This window comes from Lissotriton vulgaris, chromosome 8 (genome assembly GCF_964263255.1).
Source record: "Lissotriton vulgaris chromosome 8, aLisVul1.2, whole genome shotgun sequence".
In the NCBI taxonomy this organism is placed as follows: domain Eukaryota; kingdom Metazoa; phylum Chordata; class Amphibia; order Caudata; family Salamandridae; genus Lissotriton; species Lissotriton vulgaris.
In genome coordinates this window covers 632,555,995-632,581,517 of record NC_141696.1, presented here as the reverse complement: position 1 = coordinate 632,581,517, position 25,523 = coordinate 632,555,995, and the positions used below count along the sequence as shown (strand labels likewise).

The 25,523-nt window shown below is 46.7% G+C and overlaps 1 protein-coding gene across 2 annotated transcripts in view; it reads left to right on the top strand.

Annotated features, from left to right (window-relative positions):
* The window catches only part of PCYT1B (phosphate cytidylyltransferase 1B, choline), a 1,420,495-nt gene that overhangs the window by 1,234,206 nt on the left and 160,766 nt on the right, over positions 1-25,523 (top strand). For both annotated transcript variants that reach the window (XM_086934513.1, XM_086934514.1), the window contains one exon: positions 14,836-15,024. In XM_086934513.1, the coding sequence (XP_086790639.1) occupies positions 14,836-15,024 (189 nt within the window). The remainder of the gene's footprint in view (positions 1-14,835; positions 15,025-25,523) is intronic.

Below are 25,523 nucleotides of genomic sequence, written 5' to 3'. Positions count from 1 at the left end.
CCCCTCTTTACTAGCCTGCGCGCTCCGCCCCGCCCGGACTACCTCTTCCGGGCCCCATACCTACGCACCTTGCCCAGGGCCACCATGAGCCTAGAGCCGGCCCTGCTCTATGTGAGAGTTTCTAAGGCTGGTAGGTAATAGTGTGATGTTGCTGCTTTTCACAGTAAGTTGATGAAGCATAAATTGCGTTTACTCCCTGCATGGAGAAGCTATCAAAGCACTCTATGCGATGACCCCCCACTTGTTCCTCCCTGAAAGGCTATGCAGAAGTTAGCTTCATAGTGAACCAAGACTACCTGGAAGGGTTGGTCTAGGGGTTCTAGGCCAGCGCCCAGACAAGTACAGACTGTGTCATTCTAGCCTGATCTGAAAAACTAAAGCACTATCGTTTTTCCCTCTGGAAGTTACACTGAGCTTCTGATGTGCTGCTTTGTATAAATATTGATGGGATATGGAGTTTGAACTCATAAAGTAAAGAATGAGTGACTAGACAAGTGTATACACTCATAGATTGCAGCTTGAAAGTGAGAGTGTGATATTAATAATATAAATAATGCCTAAATGTGTTTAGTTAGCTTCAGTTAACATGAATGTGACCTAGTCAGCCTGCATTGACATTCATTTTACAGTGACAGAAAAGAAATGTGGTGTTACATGAATATGTTTTCTACATTCATGTTTCTCTTATGCGTCTTTAATCATCAGAAAACAATTGAAATGGAATTCATTTTGCGGTGCTGTTTACTTGTTGAGCAGATATGCATTAGTGTCCTCGAGAAGGAAGCCATGTACAAAATGTTTGTGTATTTGTGACAACTTCAAAGCTGTTGCCTGAGTCCGTTTTAAGAAATTGTTCATCAGTTGTACTGTCTATTGTTTTAATTTATTGCACACATTTCATGCAATTTCCCTAATTTCCTGTGTACTTCTTATTATAATTATATATGAAAGAAGGTGTTCCTAAATCTTTCTTACTTGATGTATCATAATTTCCTAAAAAAGCATGTTTTTAGGGCTCGCCTGCTGATGCGCTTGCGCATAGCTGGCGAGCTATATTGTGGCTTAACTAGAGCTTAACCATCTCGGCGATTTGTTGCTGTGCCCGTGAAAAACAAGCTCAATGCGCAAGCGCATTGGCAAAAAGCGCGTGCACATCAGAGCCACCAGTACATCAAAGCCTCCTTCCCACAGGCATCTCAGCTTCCCCCAGCCAGCATTTCTCCTCCCCTAATTATTCACTGCATGGCCGGCAGCATCAAAGGCTGCTGCTGCTATGACTCGCATTTCTCCTCCCTCCTCCCCTTTCACTGCCCAGGCCGGCCATACTTTCACTTTACACGGCCGCCAGGCCGTGTCTCGCGTTTATTTTAACATGGCAGCTTTTCCTTTTCTGGTTGAATGTCTTCTAGCTTTCCCTCACCCTATTCTCGTCACCCTTACTCACTCCCATCAATTTCCCGGACTAAACCCTTCTCTTTGTACCCATTCCGGGAGTGGCCTTTGTTTCTGTCAAACTCCTCTGCTTCCTGTGTGAAGCTTTGTAATCTCACTATTGGCAAGCCGCTTGTAGATGCATTTCTCTCCCAGATGCATTTCTCTCCCGGCTCAAGCTCTACCTATCCCATACAGATTTTCTCCCCACTTCCTCCAAGTACAGATTCCTTCCCTCTGTAAGTATAATTCGTGCAGATCACCTTGCCAGTCGTAATTGTTTTCATTGCGCATTTAAGGATATATTTTCTTTTTTTCCTGTGGACATTGTCTGAGCACTGCCTAGCAATGCAGCGCTGACATCTCGAGGAATAGGCGGCTGCATATGAAGAGTGCCCATGTTTGTTTGACATTTTGATCTTTCCTTGAATGCAGGCTCAGGCGGAGGTGTGCTAAGAAACTCAAAACTGCTCCGGTAGTCTGGGTAGTTCCACTGCCAGTTTACTCTCTTGTTTCATGAAAAACTTAGTTTTTTGCTTTGTACCCATTCCCGGAGTGACCTTTGTTTCTGTCAAACTCCTCGGCTCTGCTTCGTGTGTGAAGCTTTTTAATCTCACTATTGGCAAGCCGCTTGTAGATGCATTTCTCTCCCGGCTCAAGCTCTACCTATCCCCTACCGATTTTCTCCCCACTTCCTCCAAGTACAGATTCTTTCCCTCTGTAACGATGCACCTACCACACAGCTGCACCGATGCAGCCACCACACAGCTCCACCAACACAGCTCCACCGATGCACCCACCACACAGCTCCACCGAGGCACCCACCACACAGCTCCACCGAGGCACCCACCATACAGCTCCACCGAGACACCCACCACACAGCTCCACCGATGCACCCACCACAGAGCTCCACCGATGCACCCACCACACAGCTCCACCGAGGCACCCACCATACAGCTCCACCGATGCAGCCACCACACAGCTCCACCGATGCACCCACCATACAGCTCCACAGATGCACCCACCACACAGCTCCACCGATGCACCCACCACACAGCTCCACCGATGCACCCAACACCCAGCTTCACCGATGCACCCACCACACAGCTCCACCGAGGCACCCACCACACAGCTCCACCGAGGCACCTACCACACAGCTCCACTGATTCACCCACCACACAGCTCCACCTAGGCACCCCCACACAGCTCCACCGAGGCACCCACCACACAGCTCAATAGATGCACCCACCACACAGCTCCACCTACACAGCTCCACCGATGCACCCACCACACAGCTCCACCGATGCACCCACCACCCAGCTCCACCGATGCACCCAGCACACAGCTCCACCGACACAGCTCCACCAATGCACCCACCACAGAGCTCCACAGATGCCCCCACCACACAGCTCCACCGATGCACCCACCACACAGCTCCACCGAGGCACCTACCACACAGCTCCGCTGATTCACCCACCACACAGCTCCACCTATGCACCCACCACACAGCTCCACCTACACAGCTCCACGGATGCACCCACCACACAGCTCCACCGATGCACCCACCACCCAGCTCCACCGATGCACCCAGCACACAGCTCCACCGACACAGCTCCACTGATGCACCCACCACACAGCTGCACTGATGCACCCACCACACAGCTCCACCGATGCACTCACCACACAGCTCCACCGATGCTCCAACTAAGCTCCACCAATGCACCCACCACACAGCTCCACCAATGCACCCACTAAGCTCCACCGATGCACCCACCACACAGCTTCACAGATGCATCCACCACAGAGCTCCACCGATGCACCCACCACACAGCTCCACTGATGCACCCACCACACAGCTCCATCTACACAGCTCCACCAATGCACCCACCACACAGCCCCACTGATGCACCCACCACACAGCTCCACCGAGGCACCCACCACACAGCTCCACCGAACGACCCACCACACAGCTCCACCGACACAGCTCCACCGATGCACCCACCACCCAGCTCCACTGATGCACCCACCACACAGCTCCACCGATGCACCCACCACACACCTCCACCGAGGCACCCACCATACAGCTCCACCAAGGTACCCACCACACAGCTCCACCGATGCACCCACCACACAGCTCCACCGATGCACCCACCACACAGCTCCACCGAGGCACCCACCACACAGCTCCACAGATGCACCCACCACACAGCTCCACCTAAGCACCCACCACACAGCTCCACCGATGCACCCACCACACAGCTCCACCTAAGCACCCACCACACAGCTCCACCGATGCACCCACCACACAGCTCCACAGATGCACCCACCACCCAGCTCCACCGATGCACCCACCACACAGCTCCGCCGAGGCACCCACCACACAGCTCCACCGATGCACCCACCACACAGCTCCACCAATGCACCCACTAAGCTCCACCGATGCACACACCACTCAGCGCAACCACAGCATCACTCAGCGCAACCACAGCATCACTCAGCACCACCACAGCATCACTCAGCGCAACCACAGCATCACTCAGCGCAACCACAGCATCACTCAGTGCAAACACAGCATCACTCAGCACCACCACCGCATCACTCAGCGCAACCACAGCATCACTCAGCACAACCACAGCATCACTGGTTCAAATATGTTCTTTCAATGTATCAAGCTGTTTTCAAGCATTCATGCTTTATTACAAATCACAAAAAGATGTTAATATTTCACTTCTGTTCTTGGATTTTCGTCACAATAAAAAACACTGAACATAATCTTCACAAAAGTTATTTACAAAAGTTTAAGCTATTGCCATTACAAATTAAATGAATTATTTAAGTATTAATTATTTAAAAAAATTAAAAGCCATTGTTATTTGTAATATCAATACATCTAAGTCACGTAAATACAAAACATGTTGCATTACAAATGCTATAGGTGTTTTCAAAAGTTATAACTATTGGCATTGTAAATGACAAAGCTATTAATTTAGCTATTTTAAAAAATAACACATAAATAAAAAAAAATCATTTATAAGACAATAGCTCAAACTTTCCTAATGCGAGCCCTTTTGCATTTCCAATGCTTGTTTGAGTGTGCAATTATATCAGATCTCACCATTTTGCGTATGCGCCTTTCAATGCCGGAAATCTATAAAAGGTGCCCTTTTTGGGACGTGTGCCAGACTTTTCTTGCCTTGCTGATTAATACGTATATCTATTCGCTTTCTCGCAAACAGAGTCTACGTTTATCTGTCTATTGATTCATACTTAAAACTGCCCTTAACTTTTGAGCAGATTCCATGGCATTCTTCTTGCTGAACTATACTTTGGTTCTGGCTAATTACTCTCTTTGGAGGTAGACCTTTTTTAATTTCAAATAATTTTTATTTGAAATGTTATAAGATAAGAAATACAGAAGTAGTACAGAGCAGAGAGGAACACTTGTATACTCCCTGTGCCAGTTCCCCAATCCTCCCCACGGGCCCTACGCACCTCTGGAGCTACATCATATGCCTGAGCCCACTGGTGTATGTCACCACCTCCTGAAAATTAGAAACCAAGTCTCTGGGTGTATGAATCTCTTCTTCAGTACTGGAAATGAAAAGTTTGCTGCCATCATCTGTGCTCGACTCAACCCTCTTGCCTTTCAACTCCAGCTCTCTCTCTTTCTCAGCTTATGAGCAAAAAGCATTTTCCTCTCCTCAATGGCCAAATTCTCTTTCTCCTCCTCCCATTCCTGCTTCAACCTAAGCTTTACATGCTCCAACTCGAGCTTCCTGGCTCTCCGCCTATTCTCCTGCTCCTCTGGTGACAGACCTGGAGAGGGAACACTGCTAGCTCTGGAGGGAGCTCTTACATCATTCAGGCTGACCCCTTACCCGATAGGAGATGCTGGCTCCTCCAGCCAGTTCAGGTGCAGACTTTGTTCCTCCTCCTCCACAATATTCTCCTCTGAGTGCTCATCAGCCTCCCTGGCTGGCTACTAGGACCACCATGCCTTTTGCAGCACCTCCTCTCTAGTGATGCCTTTAAAAGAACACTTAGAATCCCTGTAGAACTTTTGAGCTGAGGCACCAACCTCTCCTGCCTAAACACTAACTCTGCAGGTACTGCTGATGGCTCAACAGACTGAGACATGATTTTGGATCAAACTCATGAGTTGCAAAAATAGAAAGAGAAAAAAAAACAGTATGCTAGTATGTAAGCAGTAGTGTGGCTCACTGGTTAGAGGCGGCAGACCCGAGAGCAGAGGACGGCCCGGGACCAGGGTTCGATTCCCGACGCGGCAGGTTTCTGGACCAGGGTCAGCGGACTCGATAATTCTCTCGCCTCGGTGCCCACTCTGATCAGCGATCACACTCGGCAACTCTGGGCATAAGCTTGCCTCATCTGCACTAACGGCCCCACCAGACCGCCGGGGATGCCTGGTCTCACCCTGGAGATACCCATTAAGGGACCATCTCTCAGGGAAGCCAGGATGGGTTTCGCAGCGGTCAAAGCGCGGAGATACTCCTCCGGGAGTCGATCCTAGCGCTATATAAACTTGCAATTAATTAATTAATTAATGGTCTGCGATATGGAAGTAGTGTACACTAATCACTGTATGCAAAGTACAAACACAAGTCCTATCCTCATTGCTGAATACCAACGGTAGATATGGGGTCTCTAGTTGGCAGTCTGTATGCACCCTGTCCAAGTAGGGACTCTCACTCTAGTTAGGGTAAGGGGATCACACAGTTAAGAGAACCCCTGCTTAACCCTTTGGCAGCTAAACACGAGCAGTCAGGCTTATGTCAGAGGTAATGTGTAAAGCATTTGTACATACACATACAGTAACACAGTGAAAATACAAAAAAATTAGCCCACACCAGTTTAGAAGAATAGCCAGTTTTTATCGGAATAATTCCAGGCCAAAAAGACAAAAATCCAAAATACACAAGGAAAGCTATCACTTTTCAAATCAAAGGTTAATCAAATGTAATTTATAGAAATCTATGGATGTTTCACATTTAGCACAAAGAACCTGGGATGTGTCAAAATTCTAAGACGAAAAAGGCAGAGGGGAGGTGAGACACCAGAAAAGCACAGCAATGTGTTGGTTCCTTACTTCCGGGGAAGGTGAAGCGTTGGTTCCTTACTGCCAGGGTCGATGATTCGTTAGTTCCTTACTGCTGTGCAGGGAAGGTGATGCGTTAATTAATTACTGTCAGGGGAGGTGATGCCTCGGTTCCTTACTGCTGGGCAACGCCAATGAAGAAATCGGTGCTTGGGGACGATGTATCGAAAATCCAGAATAGCTGTGTCAATGCGGCGAGGCAGGTGCTGCACTGATTTCACAGTTGCAAAGCAGGTCATGTTTCGACTCTTCCACTATAAGGCATGGACTACATTGGAGTCGAAGCAGGTGCCACGGACATCGGTGGCACAGTGCCCGGGACTCAGGCTGCGCCGATTTTTCATCCGCACTGCACGGGATGTGTGAATTCTTTGGCAGCATTGTGGTGATTTTTAGCAACACGTGGTGTTGTGTTGATAAAACAGGCACTAAGAGTTGATGCATGGATTTTCCAATGCCCAAGTGCCCAGGAAATGAATTTGATACCACTTGGCCAGTAAGGGGGCTCTCAGCAGAAGATCCCAGGCACTGGTAGAGAAGTCTTTGATGATCCTAAGACTTCCTAACAGGAGGCAAGCACGCTCAAGCCCTTGGAGGACTTTGTAAGCAGTGTGTAGAAAGCAAAGTCCAGTCCTTTGACTCCCAGGACCATAGCAGCACGCAGCAGGCCAGCACAACAAAGCAACAAGCATAGTGCCAGCCCCTCCTAGAGCATCCAGCTCTTATTTGTAGCACAATGTCCTTTAGTCCAGAAGTGTTCTGAGTTATGGTGTCACAGCCCCAGTACTTATACCTGTTTCTGCTTTTGACGTAGGGAACTTCAAAGAAAAGTCTTTGCAGTGCCTAAGACCCCGCCTTTCCCTGACCTGGCTTCAGACAGTGATACAATCACATACTGGTCCTCCTCCCCAGTCGAGCAGGCATTGAAAGAGTCTGTAGTTATGGTGACTGAAACTAATGACCTGTCCTATTTGAGTAAGAAACCGTCTATTAGTTTTTCAATCTCTACTCTTGGCCAGAACACTGTTTTTCCATACCTGTTACAGTTATCAGACCCTGAAATGAAATATTAAGTGAAATGAAATAATAAGGGTCAGGGTGGGATTTAATCCAATCAACTCATCCAGCCCCTGTTAGGCCAGGGTTCAGGATAACAGTGGTCTTTGTCCCTGCCAGCTGCATGTAAAATGCTCTCTATTGCACATACTTATGGACTGTGTTTTTTATCTCTCAAACTGTATCAAGGTTTTAAGACCTTTGTTTTTTTTAAATATGATACTGTCCATAGGCGGAAAGCTGTGGAGCTGTTATCAGAAATGCACTATTTAGATGTGGCAGCTAAAATTGCTCAGTTTTTACAGTCTGTCAAACAGAGTTTTAATATCAAACTGTAGTGGGAAGGGGGTGTTCGGGAGTCAAGATGGGATTTAATTATTGATTTTAATTGTTAAACATGTTTTTAGAATGTTTTATGGACAATTGTCCAAATAAACTTGTTTTCTGACTACCTACCCAAGATGGCTCTAGACACACTCCATGGGGGGTGGAGGCAGCTTTGTGTGAGGACAGGCACAGCCCTATTCCAGTGTCAGTGACAACTCTTTCCACCACTCTAGCTCAGGAAGGCCCATCAGGCGCCTGGTGATGGGCCATCAGGATATGCAAGGTACACCTCAGCTCCCTTTGTGTGACTGTCTAGAGTGAATGCACTATAGCCCAACTGTCATCCTAACCCAGACTTGAATTCTACATACAGGTAAAGGCACAGAATGGTTAAGCAAGAAAATGCAAACTTTTTAAAAGTGGCATTTCAAGCACACAATTTAAAAAAACAACTTCGCCAAAAGATGAACTTTTGAATTGTGAGTTCAGAGACCCCCAACTCCAAACATCTATCAGCTCCCAATGTGAAATTAAACTTTATTTCAAGGCAATACCCATGTTAATCTAGGGGAGAGAGAGCCATTGCAATAGTGAAAACCTAAATTAGCAGTACTTTATGATTAGGGCATGTAAAACATATCAGCGCATGTCCTACCTTTTACATACACTTCACCCTGCCCATGGGGCCGCCTTGGGCCTACCTTATGGGCAGGGCCAGACTGGCCATAAGAGGCTCGGCAATTCCCTGGGAGGCTGGAAGGGTGTGGCTGGTTTTACAGTGGAGGGGGCAGATTTTCTTACTGGGGACCGGTTTCGCAGTAGTGCTGCAATATCAGCCCCCAGTAACAAAAATAGCACAGCTTCACACGTACAAACCCGGGAGGCTGGTATGACAAATTGCCAGAGCTGCTTTAGGTTCCCAGTCCAGTCCTGCTTAAGGGTGCCTTTCATGCAACAGAAGAGAATGTTTGGGCCTTGCAAGTGGGTTCACTTGGCAGGTTGAAATGTCAGTTTAAAACTGCATAAACTGACACTGTAGTGGCAGGACTGAAACATGTTCGGAGGGCTACGCTTGTGGGTGGCACAATTAGTGCTGCAGGCCCACTAGTTGCATTTGATTTACAGGCCCAGGGCACATCTGGTGCACTTTACTAGGGACATACAAATGAATCAAATATGCCAATCATGGATAAACCGACGGAAGGTGTACAGTTCTTGTCATTAGGGCTCCCCTCTAGCAAAACTTGAGGAGGTCACAAACATTTGGCCCCGCCACCTCAGTCTCAACTGTTTGATGCAATCCCTCCCTGTGTGAGTTTTCTGCAAGAACGCCACTGAAACTCCATATCGCCTCAGGAAGGGGTAAACTCTGTGTCTTTTTATGGGTTGTCCCAAACCCCAAACGTTCCATTTAAGAACTTCCAGGCAGTGGCCAACGTACCAATTAAAACTGCATGCGCAAGCCCCACTGTGTACCACTCACACGCCACACTCCGTAACCCCCACTCATGAAGTGTACCATTCGCCCTGTCCATGTACAATAGAGTCAACTCCATTCAACAGCATACCACCCAATGTTCCTTAACAAGAACTGCTTAAAACCCACCGACCCACATGCGGTGAGTCCTGGAATTTCCTTTTTAGCTAAATGTATGAAACTAGATTCTGAAGGGAAATATGCGTTTGTCTCGGGTGCGCTAGATGCTAGAGATATATATATATTGAATGTTTATGCTCCTACCGTGACTGATGTTGGTTTCTTTCGGACAGTGTTGAGTGCGGCTTCGGAACACATTGGTCCTGAGGTACTGCTGAATGGTGATCTCAATTGCGTGTTGGATGGTGACTTGGACCGGCTCCCCCAAGGGCTGACACCAAACCCGCAATGACTAGCGGACTGAGGGAGGTTATGGGAGATCTGGGGTAACAGGATGTGTGGAGGGTTCATTTCCCTCAGGGAAAAATATATTCCTACTTTGTGCTGGCAATGGGTACCCATAGCCATTTGGACTATTGCTTGATGTCTGGTGCCAAGGTCTAGTGTGTGGTCAATGTTTCTTATTTAGCATTCTATCTGTCCGGTCATTCCCGCTTGTAAGTTTCATTTCGGGTGGGCAGAAAGTCCCCCAGAGTGCCAATGTGGAGACTTAGGGTTGATGCAATGTCGGACCCAGTCTTTGCGCATGTGGGGACTGAGATACTGGATTATTATTTTGATGATAACTGAGGTAGTACGAAGGTGAGAGCCATGGAGTGGGATGCTGTGAAGGCGGTTTTGCAAGGGGAGTGTCCAAAGGTGGCAAATGGAGTGAAACAGCAGCTATCACTGTCACTAGACGACATGGAGAACAAACGTAGTGTCCTGAAAAAAGTATAGTTGTGCAGCCATAACGGTTGTATCTGTGGAGGGGGTATTGCAGGGATTTGAAAGAATTTTGGAATCGATTGTATAAGTTTGTCTGCACCAGTTATAGACGCCGTCTCCACACAGAGGAGGATAAGGCTAGTCGGATGCTCACCACGCTCCTTTGCAGTGAAACGCGTTGCCCCCTGTGGTAGGAGTTCAGAATGCTCAGGGGCAGGCAATATGCACACAACAGTGTATAACTGAGGTCTTCGTGGAGAATCTACAAAAAGTGAATGCAGCAACGGACAATTTTAGTCCGTTGGCAAGAGATGCATACCTTGCTGGTCTGCAGCTGTCCTCCCTTTTCAAGGGAGGATATGGATAGCTTAGATGCACCCACAACCAAGGTGGAAATAGTGAAGGCAATATGGGCTCTGAAGACAGCTAAGGCCCTGGGAAGGGATGGCCTGCGGGTTGAATTATACCAACGTAGAGCGGGTGGTTTTTCTGAATGACTGTTAGAGGTCTCTAATGAGGCCTTTGGGAGAGGTCTGCTACCGGACTCTATGAGAGAGGCACTCATTGAAATGTTCCCTAAACCAGATAAGGAAGTTACAAAGTTAGCTTCATTTTGTCCCCTTTAGATGTTCAATGTAGGCATAAAAATCCTCAGTAAAATCTAGGCGTCCTGTCTGGTGGAGCACCTGCTGCAGCTGGTGCATTGGCTTTATACAATGCACCCTATGTAACTTGTGGAGGCTATTGTTTGTCATACACGTCCACGTACTGAAAGATGACCATTAGGTACTAGGGCTGCTTGATATAGAACAAGTGTTTGACTCTGCCATGTGAATTTTTGTGGCAAGTCCTACGGAAGGTAGATTTAGGCAAACGGAACAAAAATGGGTGCAGTATATAGTTTCCTGGTGGCGAGAGTGTGAGTGGGTAGGATGGTGTCATTTTGCTTTTCATTATATCAGGGGACCAGACAGGGCTGCCCCTTGTCACCCCTGCTTTTTGCACTGGTGATGGAGCCCCCAGCATGCCGGTTGCACTCTGTGCTGCAGGGATGAGAAATTCGGATTGGGGAGACCACATACGTGATCTTCCTATATGCTGATGGCACCTTGGTCTATTTGTGCAAGCCGACGTACTCCGTCCCCATCATGCTGGCTGTCCTCTCCGAATTTGCTGAAATGTCCGGGCTATGTGTTAACCATAACAACTCTAAGCTCTTCCCATTAAGGGAGTTGACTGGGAGGCAGTTGCAGAATCTGCCTTGATTAGGCCTTCATTGGCACATGACAGGTATCCGGTATATTGGGATCAGAACTGAGCATAGGGCGGTGGCATTTGAGGGCTTGAAATATAGGTAGGGTTCTATAGGAGTTAAAACCTACAGTGAAGTATTGGAACATGCTCTCGTTGTTCTTGAGGGACAAGCTGGCTTTGTTAAAAATGATTTTACTGCCACATTGCCTGTTTGTTTTCAGGGGGGCAAGTTTGAGATCCCTAGGAAATACTTTGTTGAACTAGACAAACTGATTGTAGATCCCCTGTGTGCCTCGGGGAGAAAGAGTGATAGTTTGGCCACTCTCAAGCACCCTTGGAGGAAGTAGGGGTCTTGAATTTCCTTGCCTGGATTTTTACTATCTTGCGGCTAAATTGCAACATGTGGTACATTGGTTAGACAATGATGAGAATTGGGAGCAGATATTGTTGAGGGGTACTTATGATGATGTACCTTTGCCTGAACCTTTGACGTGGGGAGCGGAGGTTCTGGCCTCATTGTCGTATGTGGTCAGACAAGTGTGCAGATTGTGGGAGAATATGTCAGACTTGTATTGCATAGGGCATCGTTTACACCTGATTTGAGTATTTAGGCATTGAGCCACTTTGCGCTTATTGCGTGGACGAGGTGAATTGATAAGTGGCCTGCTGGGGGTGTGAATCCTTGCATGACTTATACCCTAATGACAGGTTTATTACTATGGCAGATACTGTAGAATCGTTTGCCTCAGGGACCGGCCACCTTTTACAGTTTGCTAAGATTGCGGTTATGGGCCACAAGATATGGCCTTACTTCCCTGAGGCCCCTCAGAAATTTCAGACCGTGGGGACGCTGTTGAATATGGCTAGGGGCAGGAGACTGATCTTGCATGTCTATGGGGCACTGAGAGAAAATGTTCCTCAGAGCGACTTGCCGGAGCACACCAGGTGGCATGAGTTACTAGGGTCTCCTCTTTCTGCTAAGGAATGGGAAGGAGTTCATGAAGGGTTGAAGGGAACTTCTATGAATGCAAGGCTTAAGCTGCTCAAGTATAACGTAAAGCATCAGGTGTCACTCACCCTGAATACGCTGTATTCAATGTATCCGGCTTGATCATCCTCCTGTCCCCACTGTCCAGGCTGGGAGCTGAATTTCTGCATGTGCTTGGGGGGTACTGAATTAGATACTTTCTGGCGGACAAGTTTGGAGTCTTTGAATGCAGTCACAGGGTGGCCAATTCCCAGGGATATTGGTCAGTGCCTGCTGGAATTGATTCTGGCGAAACATAGGAAGAGGCTTAGTAGTGTATTTCCCCACTGGGTTCTAGTACACACTAAGCGAAGAATAGCCATTAGGTGGTTGTCTCTTTTCGCACCAAAAGTGTCTGAATCGCTGAGAGATATGTCTGAATGGGCATTGACCGAAGAAAGACATATGCGAAAAACATGCAGAGATAATGAACTTACCGATAACCTGCACGCCTGGCCGGCAATGCTTGCCGAGCTATCAGTGAGTTGTGGGTTAGAAGTGAGGGAGAGGTGACAAGTTGTTTGCCTATGGGACTGTGATTGGAGAGCACCAATTCTGTTTCTGGTATTGTGGAGCCTTACAATTAAATAGACATTTGCATTGTGCTATTTTCTTATGTAATAGGTGTGTTCTAGGGGAGCCTACTCTGTGTTGATATGGTTTTTGCATTTTACTATGGCATTTTCCTATGATAAACTTGTGATGTTTTTAAATACCAATAAAAACTTATACTGAAAAATAGAGAAATTTTAGTACAGTCCACATACTAAACCTGCATATTTGAAGGTGGTCTGATATGTGATAATGAACTAAAAGGAGGCTCAGAGACAAAGTATTTGCCTAGGGCCACACATTTAAGTCAAGCAGCAAAGCTGGGATTAACAGCAGATTTTCAAATGTTATGCTTAGAAAAGACCGTTTTCTTCATGCAGGCTGCATGCAGCCTACATGGATAAAACGGAGAGTTTCCATGACTCGTTTGGTGGGCCCTGGGGGCGATCAAACAGTCAGCGCCCACAACAGTGGGCAAGCTACTCTTCCCCTGCCTGGAGGAGGACCAACCAACCAAACCCTGCCTTCTGCTTTCTCACCGCCTTCTGCTTTTTCACCGTGCAAAAAGCAGAAACATAAAATGGTATTCGTAATACCATTTTATGTTTCTGTTTCTCGCACTGTGAGAAAGCAGTGGGGTGACACTCCTGGCAAAGTGCTTGGTCTGGGGTGCGACCGCGCTCTTTGCCAGGGCCAGTAACAAAAACGGCCCCCAGGGGCCCCAAACCGGGCCCCACCCTTGCGGCGCACCGGGGATTGCCCGGTGCCGCAAAGGCCAGTCCGGGCCTGCACGTGGAGGAGCCACCCCTGCAGCCAAGCCATATCACCGCCTCTGAAAACCTGGCTGGTTTTGAGCTTGAGGTACCAAGAGAACCTTGAGCTGAGCCAGAGTTGAGTATATGGCTCCAACCTGGCTGTAGCTTTCAGTGGTTCGCCCACCTCTATCCAACACCAAACTCTGCTGCTACTCTATTACGTTCTCTCCCCTTCACCTCTGCCTGTTTCTCCCTCTTCCTTCCATGATACACTGTCCGCAATGCCAATATCTGCAGGTGGCCATCTTGGAGTGATATTTTGTATACTTCCTAGATGGTAATGAATGATGTTGCTTGTAGATGCAAAATGACGTCCATATTGGCATTATACAAAATTACATTTCAAGATCGCAGCTAGCCACTATTTGGCATTGCTAGTGCTTGCGCCATAATTTCACAAGCATTTGCAAAGCCACTATTGCCAGTGAACACGCATTTCGGCAAAACATGTCCTATTTTAGTGTGCTAGCTGCTCACATAAGTGTAGCAAATGCATTTCTACACATTCGTGAATACTCAATAAGTTGCTTCTTTGGAAGGGGCACATCAATTGTATAATGCATGTCACTAGCTGTTCCTTTGGCCTTCACCTGGACACCCCACTTTGCACTTGCCGTCGGAAATTACCTGTGTGTTATGGACACATGCTCTGTGTAGGACAGGTAGGAAATGCACGTGAATTGATTTTTTTTAAATGTTGAGCATGTTGTGCATCCATACATTATGAGTTTTTATATTTATAAATCGGAATTATATATGGAATAAGGTTTGTGACTCACTCCACTGAATTGGCGAAATGCTGGCAAATTTGAGATTAGTTAGTAATAAGGAAAAAAATCAATTAACCTAATTTTGAAATTCATTTTTTTCGCATGATGTGCATTTTTTCCAGGAGAAGAAGTATCTTTTCCAAAACCAGGTGGATAAAATGAAAGAAAAAGTAAAAAACGTGGAGGAGAAATCGAAAGAATTTGTTTATAAAGTGGAAGAAAAGAGCCATGATCTCATTCAAAAGTGGGAAGAGAAGTCGAGAGAATTCATAGGCAATTTTCTGGAGTTGTTCGGACCCGATGGAACATGGGTATGTACTCGGAAACCATACTTTCTTCAAAAAGATGAATCCATATCCTTAAGTCGTTAAGTATGTGTTCTGCTTTCCTAAAATAAAGAGAGACCTAAACCAAAGAAATGTCTGTTCCACCACTGCGCTCATATCTATACTATGCCATAAATATCTTCTTTTCAGCATCCTAACCTCCGCTCCCACCTGGACCCTAGCATTAAGACCCTAACTTTCGAGCTCAGTTTTTGTATTCAAATGAACTAATTTTATTTATTATGTTTTCTTTTCCGTGGTGGGGTGAACACACAAGCCAAACCGGGGCCACGGGAAGTCTAGGTGCCATCGCGCAGCTATGAAAGCTCATACCTATCCTTGAAAGCAATGTACCACATGCCAGCACTGGACGTCCTGCATCGTATACACCTTGTCCAAGTTCTGATAGAGGACCCAGGAATCATTTTTTTGAAGGTGTTGAAATGCATTAACAGAAACATTAGGGGCACTGGCAGGGCTTAAACTGTAAAATAATAAATGCCGGGGCCCAAAGATGTTTTTACTCAGAAACCTGCCTCCAGCATTGTTGAATGGCAGATACCAAGGCTTTGTCATTTTGATTCCACTTCTTGCCTCTTCCATGCACCCCCATTCACTGCCTGCCTCTATTTCACCCTTGCTTGTTTTTCTCATCCCTGCTTCCACTTTTGTTGGTGTTTTTCATCTTTTTCTTTCTCGTTTTCTGTTCCTTTTCCTCTTTTATCTCTCTTGCTCTGGGCCAAACTCTGATGATGAGAAATAACTAGCTGGGACCGATTCACAAATGCAATCTGAGACAAAAGTCTAACTTTATGACTTTTGGTATTCACAGAGGTCATTTATGAGTTGTGTCTTTACGTCCGCAGTCGGGCCGGAACCTCGGCACCCGGACCATACTCTCCGCACCCGGGCAATACTCTCATTAGGAACGTGTGATAAATGGTAGAGGAGGTCATGAAAATCAGTTTGGGAAGGGGAAAGGGTGTGGTCGGACACTACATAATATCCCAGAAAGTTTGCTCCTTTGCATCATGGTGCATGCTGTCCATGATTTGCACTCCCCTCAATGTAGAGCAGTCCATGATTTGCACTCCCCTCAGGGTTGACTATAGTGTGAGCTTTCTTACCTGTGTCGGCCGCCACTCGGCTAAAGCCCTGGTCTGAAGAGACATGGTCTCCCAGGTGAAAGCCATGGCTTCTCCAACCATTTCAGTTAGTCTGTCCGGAGAAGCCCTAGACTCTTTCCTGGCCTGATACCACCTTGCCTGGGCTGGCTAGGTAGCTTTGTCCAAAAGCTGAAGCCCCGGCCTGGGGATATGGGGCACTTAGGATTACTGGAACTGTTCACTGTGTAGGTGCCCAAATCTTCTCCCTAGTCAGACAGGCTTTATGGCTATGGCTGATGCGTAAGCCTAGGGGCTGGGCCTCCCATCCGAATGCCATGGTGTAATTTTCCTCTCACTGGGCAATTCTGGAACTCTTCAGACCTGGGGAGCGCCAGATCCACTCTGGTCCTACCCCATCTTTTATCGGGTAGGCTAAGTGGCTTTGCCCGGTGTCTACAGCTACGGCCTGTGGGGACATGGCATCCTATGCAAATCCATGGTTTCTCCTGCCTCTCAGTGGGGATTATTGGAGCTGTTCAGCTCGGAGGAGGAGCCCCAGATTCCTCTCCAATCTGAAGCCACTTTGTCCGGGCAGGCTAGGTGGCTCTGCCCGTGAGTGAAGCCCTTGCCTGCGTGTCGGACATCTCATGCAAAAGCCATGCCTTCTCCCCCCTCTCAATGGGGATTACTGGAATTGTTCACCTCGAAATAGCCACAGACTCCTCTCCAATCTGATGCCATCCTGCCTCAGGTAGACCAGGTGGCTTTACCTGGTGGCTGAGATCCCAGCGTGCAGGGTCTAAGCCTCCCAGATGAAAACCAGGGCTTTCTCACTGTTCAATTCTTGCAGCTTGTCTGCCCAGAGACTCCCCAGACTCCTTCCAGGTCTGATGCCACCCTGTCCAGGAAATGGAGGGCTCTCTAACCAGTGTTTGGGGGACCGGCTTCAGGTATGAGCATTGGCTTCATCCCATCTCTTGCTGGCAATTGTTGGAGCTGGTCAGCTCTACGGAGCCTCAGATGCCTTCCTTATTAGACACCGCCCTGCCCTGGATAGTGAAGATCACACCCTCTCCCCGGATGGCTGCTGCCAACCCAGTAGTTTTTCCTTGGATGCTCAGGGATGATATTCACCTTCCTGGGTTGAGATTGTTTTAACCCAATAACGTCCAATCGTTTGGTTTACCAGATAAAACTTGTTTTACCGTTCCTACAAATTAATTAAGACTGTTTGTCTGTACAACATATGCTTCAGAATATGGAACACATCCCATCAGAAAATCTTGGACTGGTTCCTAACTAGCTCACAATGTCCCATCTGAACCCCTAACCTTATCAAGGTACCGGTGGTATCAGCAACCTTGAACATGCTCGCTCATTATTCCCCAAGGATATTGTGGAAACAGATCTACCCTTTTGTTGTTTACCTTTGCATTCCCAAGGTAAACACAAAAAATATATGAATCGGCTTTTCAATCATTTATTGAAATAATCGTGTCCTTGTATAGAAAGCGTGTGCTGTAATTATTAGGCAGAAGAAACAAAGCATTGTAACCAGCATTACAAGAATGGTGAAAAAGATAAACAGTTCAACCATTAAAACAATACTATATGATTATACTCCTGCCTGACACTACCTACTTCATCGAAGGCATAGTGGGAGTACCGTTTGCCAGTTCCATTGGGATAGCCAGACTGTTTAGAACAGGCTATTGTTCTTGGCAGGATAGTGGTCAGTCAGCAAGACTGCTGTTCCAGGACAATCCCAGCAGAAGTGCTCCTCTGCCAAATGTATCACCGGGTCCATTTATATAATAAAAGCACTGTTCCAATTGCAATGTGTCAAAGGTGCAAAGCTGATTCAATGGTTTGTCTGGATCCACAGTGCTGTCTCCAATCAGACAACCTAATACAAGGGCATCACAGTCTGTGCCTAGCCTGAGTGTATGAATAAAACAATAGTAATGCTTGCTAAGACTGTGTATACACATAGGTCTAAAGGAAAAGGACAGGTTGTGGTTCAATTCCTGGAGTGAAGACACTACAAAGTACTGTAACATGCATTTATGGCACAGCAGGATGTGTGGTAAGTCCAACACCATTTGGCCTTGAGGTGGAACATCAATTGTGGATAAAAAAAATAAGGCTAAAAAAACAATGAGCAGGAATAACACTAGCGGTATGCCTCCAAATACACTGGAAACCAAAGAGTGTAAAAGGGAGAGAATCACTCTGAAAACTGTCTGAAATGTGCTAACAAATCCAGACCCAATCGCTTTAAAAAAGTGTACCACTCTCGCATTTTTTGAAGCATTAAATATGTGGTGTACAAGTTCACCAAAATGTTGCGGAAAGTTTGTGCGTAGTAGTGATTTACTTCAGAGGAAAACCATGCAACTTGAAGATCAAAAGTTTCTCGAGCAGAAGTTAATGCAACGTCCTTACGAAAAAAAAAGTCCTTCAATCGCCTTAATTTATCCAAGTTAATGTTAAAATAGAAATTGAGGGCCATAAGGTAACCTCCCTGCTCTTCTGTGTAGGTGGAAATAAAACGTTATTACTACAAGTCACAACCCTGGGAACTGTTGCCACATATGGCACCCCTGGTTTCATCCCACAACAAACTTGGTCATTCAGGTTCAGATAATTTGCATCTGAAAGTAATCTGAACACTGGCTGAATTAAGGAGATTGGGGTGCCCTTCAAATAACTTGCTAAATTGGTTGTGGATGCATTGCATGCCCCATGACTTGTCACCTCTTTACAAACGAATGAATGGCAGAATGAAGTTTCATGTGAGTTACCACCAATGAATACTTCGGTTTCTCCACTCAAACATTTGTAATTGAAGGGTAAAACCCAATTACATGAACAAAATTCTCCCCTAATGCTTCATATCTGCCTACTTGAAAGTGTGTCCGAAAAGATGTAAACTGAAATGTTGATTTTTTTCCAACCAGATTTTATTGGCATTTAAAATTCAACACAGTACTTACAGACCAACCTCTGTGGTACTTACACATATCTTAGTGTATTGCTGGCACATTATGCTCAAACTCCCAACTAGTGTCTTGTTCCCTCCCTCCACCCTCCTGAGTTACGTCCTTGCGCTAACTTTTATTTTCTCGAATAATGGATCGCTAGTGCCGTCCTGCAGTATGATCTGTTGATTGTGCATTTCACTTGAATTTATGTCGACGGGGGGGCCTTCCTGGGGAGGCCTTGTCTCCTCTTTATCTGCCCTGTTCCCCCTCTGCCATCTGGTTTCTTGGTGGGGTGCCGTCTGGTGTTGGCTGTTCCTGTCCCTGCTCGGGTGCCGCCAGTTTGTCAACTAATTGTCCCCATGCTCTGGCTCTGTCAATGGTGCCTATGCCTCGTTCCGCCTCTACCAGCAGTAGTCTCCCTTCCGCACTTGCCCACTTTTCTAGCTCATGCTTCCATGTCCCAACTTTCGGTTCCCCTGCCGATTTCCAGTTCCTAGTAATCTCTCGTTTGGCTAGTACTAGGGCCAGATCCTGGAATTTCACTGTTGTTTTAGTCTTGGCTGTATGTGTGAACCAGCCCAGAATACAATGCCCCGGGTTGCTCTCGATTTCTTTGTCCACTATCGTCCCCAATATATGATGGAGCTCGTCCCAGAATGGTGTCAACTTGGGGCAGTCCCAGAACATGTATAGTATGTGTGCCTCTCTAATCCCACATCTAGGGTAAGCTGCCTCCTCGACAGGGAATGCTTCCTGACACTAGCCGGAGTGAGGTAGGTCCTTTGTAGTTATTAGTTTAAATCTTGCGTTCCTGGTTGCTTTTAATGTTCTTTCAACTATATCCTCCCAAACCTCCTCCGGAAGCAGGATGCCTAGATCTTCCTCCCACTGTGCTCGCAATGGCTCCGTCGATTTCTGAATATCAAGGCTCTGTATAGACAAAAGACTGTTTTTAACCCCCCGCCGACGTGGTGACATACCGGCAATCGTCCAACGCTTGGGGCTCCACAGTGCCTGTCCCCCAGTGCTTTCTCATGCTCATGGTAATTGCCCTATGGAGTAGGAAGTGACCCCGGGGTAGATCAAATTCGGCCCGAAAGTCCTCGAAGGGGAGCATTTCGGAGTCTTGATATAGGTCTTCTGTTCTCTGCACTCTCACAGTCTTTTCCCAGTTATCGATACCCACCCTGCTCCCCCTGTGCAGTATCACCAGCGGTAGCTCGGGTGAGTACGGGATTTTATGATTCGTGCATTGGAGGTACCTGGACCAGCACTTGTTGATCACATTGGTTTCCATTGTGTTTTGTGCTGTCTGCCTTCGCACTCACAGTACCAGTTTTGCCTGTTCCACTTCTGTTGTGCACACGGGTATTGTGCCCTTTTCGGGTCTCGCCCTTCTGCCAACCACTGTACCAGCCAGTTAAGCTGGGCCGCCAGGTACTACAGCTTTAAATCTGGTACCGCCAGACCACCGTTGCTGAAGATCACTTCAGCGTGGTTAGGGCCACTCACCTGCGTCCCGTTCCCCATAGGAACAATGTGATCATGGAATCCAGGTCCTTAGACATTTCCCTTGGTATCCATACTGGGAGAATGCCCAAAAAGTACAGTAGCTGGGATAGGGCCACCATTTTCAGCAGGGTGACCCGGCTGCCATGGACAACGGCAGGGTTCCCCAAAAGCCCATTGATACCCTCAGAGCGCTGACTGCGCTGCTGCCTACGTTGCCCTCTAGCAGGTCTACTGTTTCGTGGTAAATTCTTACCCCAAGGTATGACAGGCATCGGGGCTCTCATTGGGCGTTATCCAAGACCATGAGCGGAGGTGTATTCACAGGGAAGAGCTTCGACTTCTGCCAACTGACTTTGAGGTCGGACAGATTGCCAAACTCCTCCAGCATGTCCTGCCCTCCCTGCAGGTCCCCCTCTAGGTCTCTGAGGAAGATCAGAGATAATCCGCATATAGCGCTATTTGGTGTGGCATACCTCTCACTCAGAGGCCTCGGTAGGCCTGTCTCTGTTGTGCATGGGAGGTCAAGGGCTCCATAGCTAGACCGAATAGCAGTGGGGAGACGGTGTATCACAGACGCGTTCCCCGCTGCACCTCTTGCGTTTCCGATATCCTTTTACCCCTGCACACCCTCACCGTAGGGTTGGTGTACAGAAGCTGTACCCAAGCCGTGAAACCACCTACCAGACCCATGGCGTCCAGCCCACATAAAGAAAGGACCACTCAAGGCTATCAAAGGCCTTCTTGATGTCACCTGTGAACACCGCTGCCTCAGGTAAGCCCTGATCCCAGGAGTCCATGATGGCTAGAAGCCGCTGTATGTTGATCACTGTGTTTGGCCCTTGGATAAACCCCGCCTGATCCGGGTGTGCTAACTTAGTTATATGGGGCAATAGTCTGGTTACTAGGATTTTACTCAGTATGTTGTGGTCCATGTTTAACATGGACAGGGGCGTTATTCTGTGCAGTTGTGTGCCGGCTTCCCTGGCTTTAATATCAGTATAATGATTGCTTCTATGGATCTCTCTGGCCTCCCGGGCTGCATTGTACAGTGCAGTTAGTCTAGGAGCCGGTTCTGTGGTATATGTCTCGTAAAATTCCCGTGGTACCCCATCAGTGCCTGGGGTTTTGTTGCGTGTCATGTGCTTTATGGCCCCACGTACCTCCTGCTCTCTGATGGCCTCTCCTAATTCATCTGTCTCTTCTCGTCTAGACTAGGCAATTGTACCCCCTCTATTTGTGGGAAAGGCCTTAGTAAGCCCTCCGGTGCAGGGGTTTGCCCTTCTTATCGCACTAGTCCTTCAGACTGACAAAGAAGAAATTGGCACGGAAGCTGCAATAGTAAAGAAATATCTGCAGTGTAAGCATGGAAGATCAAAAGGAGGTGGTACAAGTGTTCACAAGAATAGTCAAATGTATATACATGGTCAAGAGAGAATTGGTTGGTCAACAAGACGGGAGGAGCAACAACACTGCTGACTTTAGCTAAAATAGTCTGACAGTTGCAATTATAACAGGTGTATACTAGTGACTACACATTGTTTCGAGCATGCACAAAGCTCTAACTCAGTGCTGAAACAGTTAATTATACTTGATGGCTCCAACAGAAAACAAGGGCAGACAACAGTGAAGACGGAAAAGCACGTGGCGAGTACTTGGCTATCTAAAATGGCTCCAAAACAATAGAGGAAGCGTAGAGGTAATGATAGAATCACCCTCCTAACAGAATTATATAAACAAAAGGATTCTATCAATGTGTGGTGGTGACTATTTTTTAATTTATTGTTTTGCTGTGTGCAGTGAGATTCTAGGCTCTCTCTTAGATCTGAAAAGACGAGAGCACTGTGTGCTTTTTTGAATACCCCTCACACACTAAAAAGTCCTTTAGTGTCATGCTTCATCATGGAGGTCTTCCCGTCCCTCTAGCGGGGCGGGGCGTGCTGCGACCTACGATTTACGCGGGAGCACTGGTTTTAGTGACAGAAGGCTATGTGTCGGTGCAGGTGATGTCAGTGAGGTGTAGGGACCTAATATGTGAGTGCAAGTTAAAAAGTTAAAAATTCCCTGGCTAGTAGAAACAATACATTTTATTCGCTTCTCTAGCTGGGAACGTTAAGAAGGGGGTTTTGAGGTAGAGCAATTCTAGTGGTCCCTACTACACGATGCTCAGTTCTAGAATAGTAAGCCTAAAGTCCTACAAACAGGTAGCAAAAATAGGCTGCATGTTTGAGCTTCAGGGCATGAGCTGGCCCTAGTGAAGCGTGGTAAGTTACCAATTATTGTCAAAAATATTGACCTATTGCGGTCTCTGTAAAGGAAATGGGAACAAAAGAGAGAGAGGAAAACAAAACATAAATATGTATGTCTCACGTTGGTTGGCGTATAGCACAAACATTCAGTAATACCGAGGGTCACATTGAGGATGTGTGACCTCTCGTTGATGAAGCATTAGTGATTCGCTTCATGCACAGACAAACAAGTATAAATGTAACTCTTTCGAATGGTTTTGTGGGCCAAACGTGTCTCATACAGCCCTACTAGTATGAGGGCAGAATCATCTCATCAAACACACAACAGTGACTCAATACATTCAAACCGATAGCCCGGCAGGGGAGAGGGATAGGAAACCCAATTTTACATTAAAAACAACATAAAAGACAATTTAGTGTCGGTAGGTCGTAGTAAAGGTGTTATACATACTAGTTGGACAAATGTTCTATGCCCCATGAGCTGGCAGGCGAAGGGTGTTCAACGCGGTAGACTGTAAAACAAAACCGCACCCTTTCGTCAATTACGGGTTTAATCCGTAATTTGTTGTTGCCCCGTCGACCAAGTTTTTAGAGACTCGTGGTCAGAGTCTATTACTTACGTTAACCGCATAAGTGCAATGCCTTATTCCTACCCTCGTGCCGCTCCGAGGACTACTGGCGTCCTACGTTCGACATCTTTTGTACCCATTCAGTTCGCATTGTCATCTCTGTTTTCCGGTACCGGCAAGCACTAGTGCGTTAACCAAAGATGGCCGCCGCTTGTGGGACAACTATTAGAAAAACGGGATTGTGTACGGAAGTCTTTCTACTGTTCCTCTAATAGTCGGAAAAAGTCTATATTTGGGGATAAATGTTAGGAACTGTTCCTGATACAGTGTCTATATTAGTTATGATCATGGGAATTCTGGGTCCATGCGTTACAGGAAAAAACAGAAGGTTATTTCACGAGTTGAAAAAGTCATGAGTGTTACAAGTTGGAATAAGGGTCATATTTAAGGCCATGCATAGCGGTGGTGGTTAAGGTAATACTCTCCATATCCATACTCGTGGAGATGAACTGGGGGAGATAGAGGTGTATTTCAACTTTTCAAAACATGCCACGCACTGGTTTTTATTGTTGACATATATCGGGTATTGCGCAGAATCAAGCCTAAACGCTGGACAGGAGTTGGAAGTTGCATATCTTATAACTGACTCCAAGGTATTTCATCATTCAGGCCATTCTTATTAGATTTGATACGGAAGACCCACCTTTGTTCTTTCTCCAGGAGGTAATTCTCATTGTCGACCTGTTCTATTATGGTCCAAGAGATGTCTTCAAGCTTGTGATTGCTTTCCAAGAAGTGATTGGTCAGTTTGGTGCTTGATTGTTTGCATTTTATTGTGTTTTTGTGTTCCCCTATCCTGGTCTTTATCACCCTGCTCGTCATGCCCACATATTCCAGATTGCATGGGCAGGTGATGAGATACACGACATTGAAGCTGTTGCAATTGCTGAAGCTTCTCTGTTCCCAAGTGGTCCCATTGTTGAAAGTTAGTTTCTTGCTTTTTTTGGTCAAACAGCAGACCTTGCATCCACCACATGGATAGTGACCCTGTACAAAGTTTGGGTTTCTTCGCGAATTGGTATTATCCGCTTTCGGTCTTGTGTGTACCAAGAGATCTCTTATACTTTGTGCTTTCTTGTGAGAAAAGATTGGTTTTGGAATCTGAAGACCACCGCTGTTCAGAATCTTCCAATTCTTGGTGATAATTTTTGTCACTTGATTTGAGCTTGTATTATAAGCGGTCACACAGATGGGTCTCTGTTCTTCCTCCTTCGGTACCTTTGCCTCGAGCAGACTATCCCGACAGTTGTTCCTCGCCCGCTTATATGCCTGGTCGATGATTTTATTCGGGTACTCGCGGGCTTCCAATTTTTTACGTAAGTCTCTGGATTGTAGTTAGAAATTTCCAATTTCTGTACAATTCCTGGGGAGGCGCAGGAACTGGCCATACGGTAAATTGTCCCGTAGATGTTTGGGATGGAAGCTTTTTTACATTAGCAAGAAATTCTTGGAAGTACTTTTAAAATGAGTGGTGGTCATCAATCTGCCATTCTTCGGAAAAATGTTTAGATCTAGAAAAACCAGATTGCTGTTTGAGGTGGTGCTGGTAAATTTCAGGAAGTCGTCCTGTAGGTTCAACCAAGTTAGAAATTGTTCTGAGGTCTTTTCATCTCCATCCCAGATGATAAGGATATCATCGATGTACCTTTTCCACGTCCTGATGTTGTTTCTGAAGGGATTACTGGGATTCAGTATCTTGGTCACCTCCAGGTGATGTACATAGAGACCAGCTATGCTGGGAGCAAATGTGCTCCCCATGCTGGTCCCGTGCTTCTGAAGGTATAAGGTGCTGTTGTGTTCAAAGAAGTTCTCTTTTAGTGCTAGAGAACAACATTCCATGACCACATTGCGTGGGGTTTGGTATTGCCGGTCCCCCCTACTGGGGGGACCGGGAAGCCCACTATTTTTAATAGAAATGGCCGATCTGGGACTTGCATTCACCGAAGAAGAAATCTCCAACTTAATGTCAACCCTGGGGACATTTGAAGGCCTAAGTTCTGCGGGTCC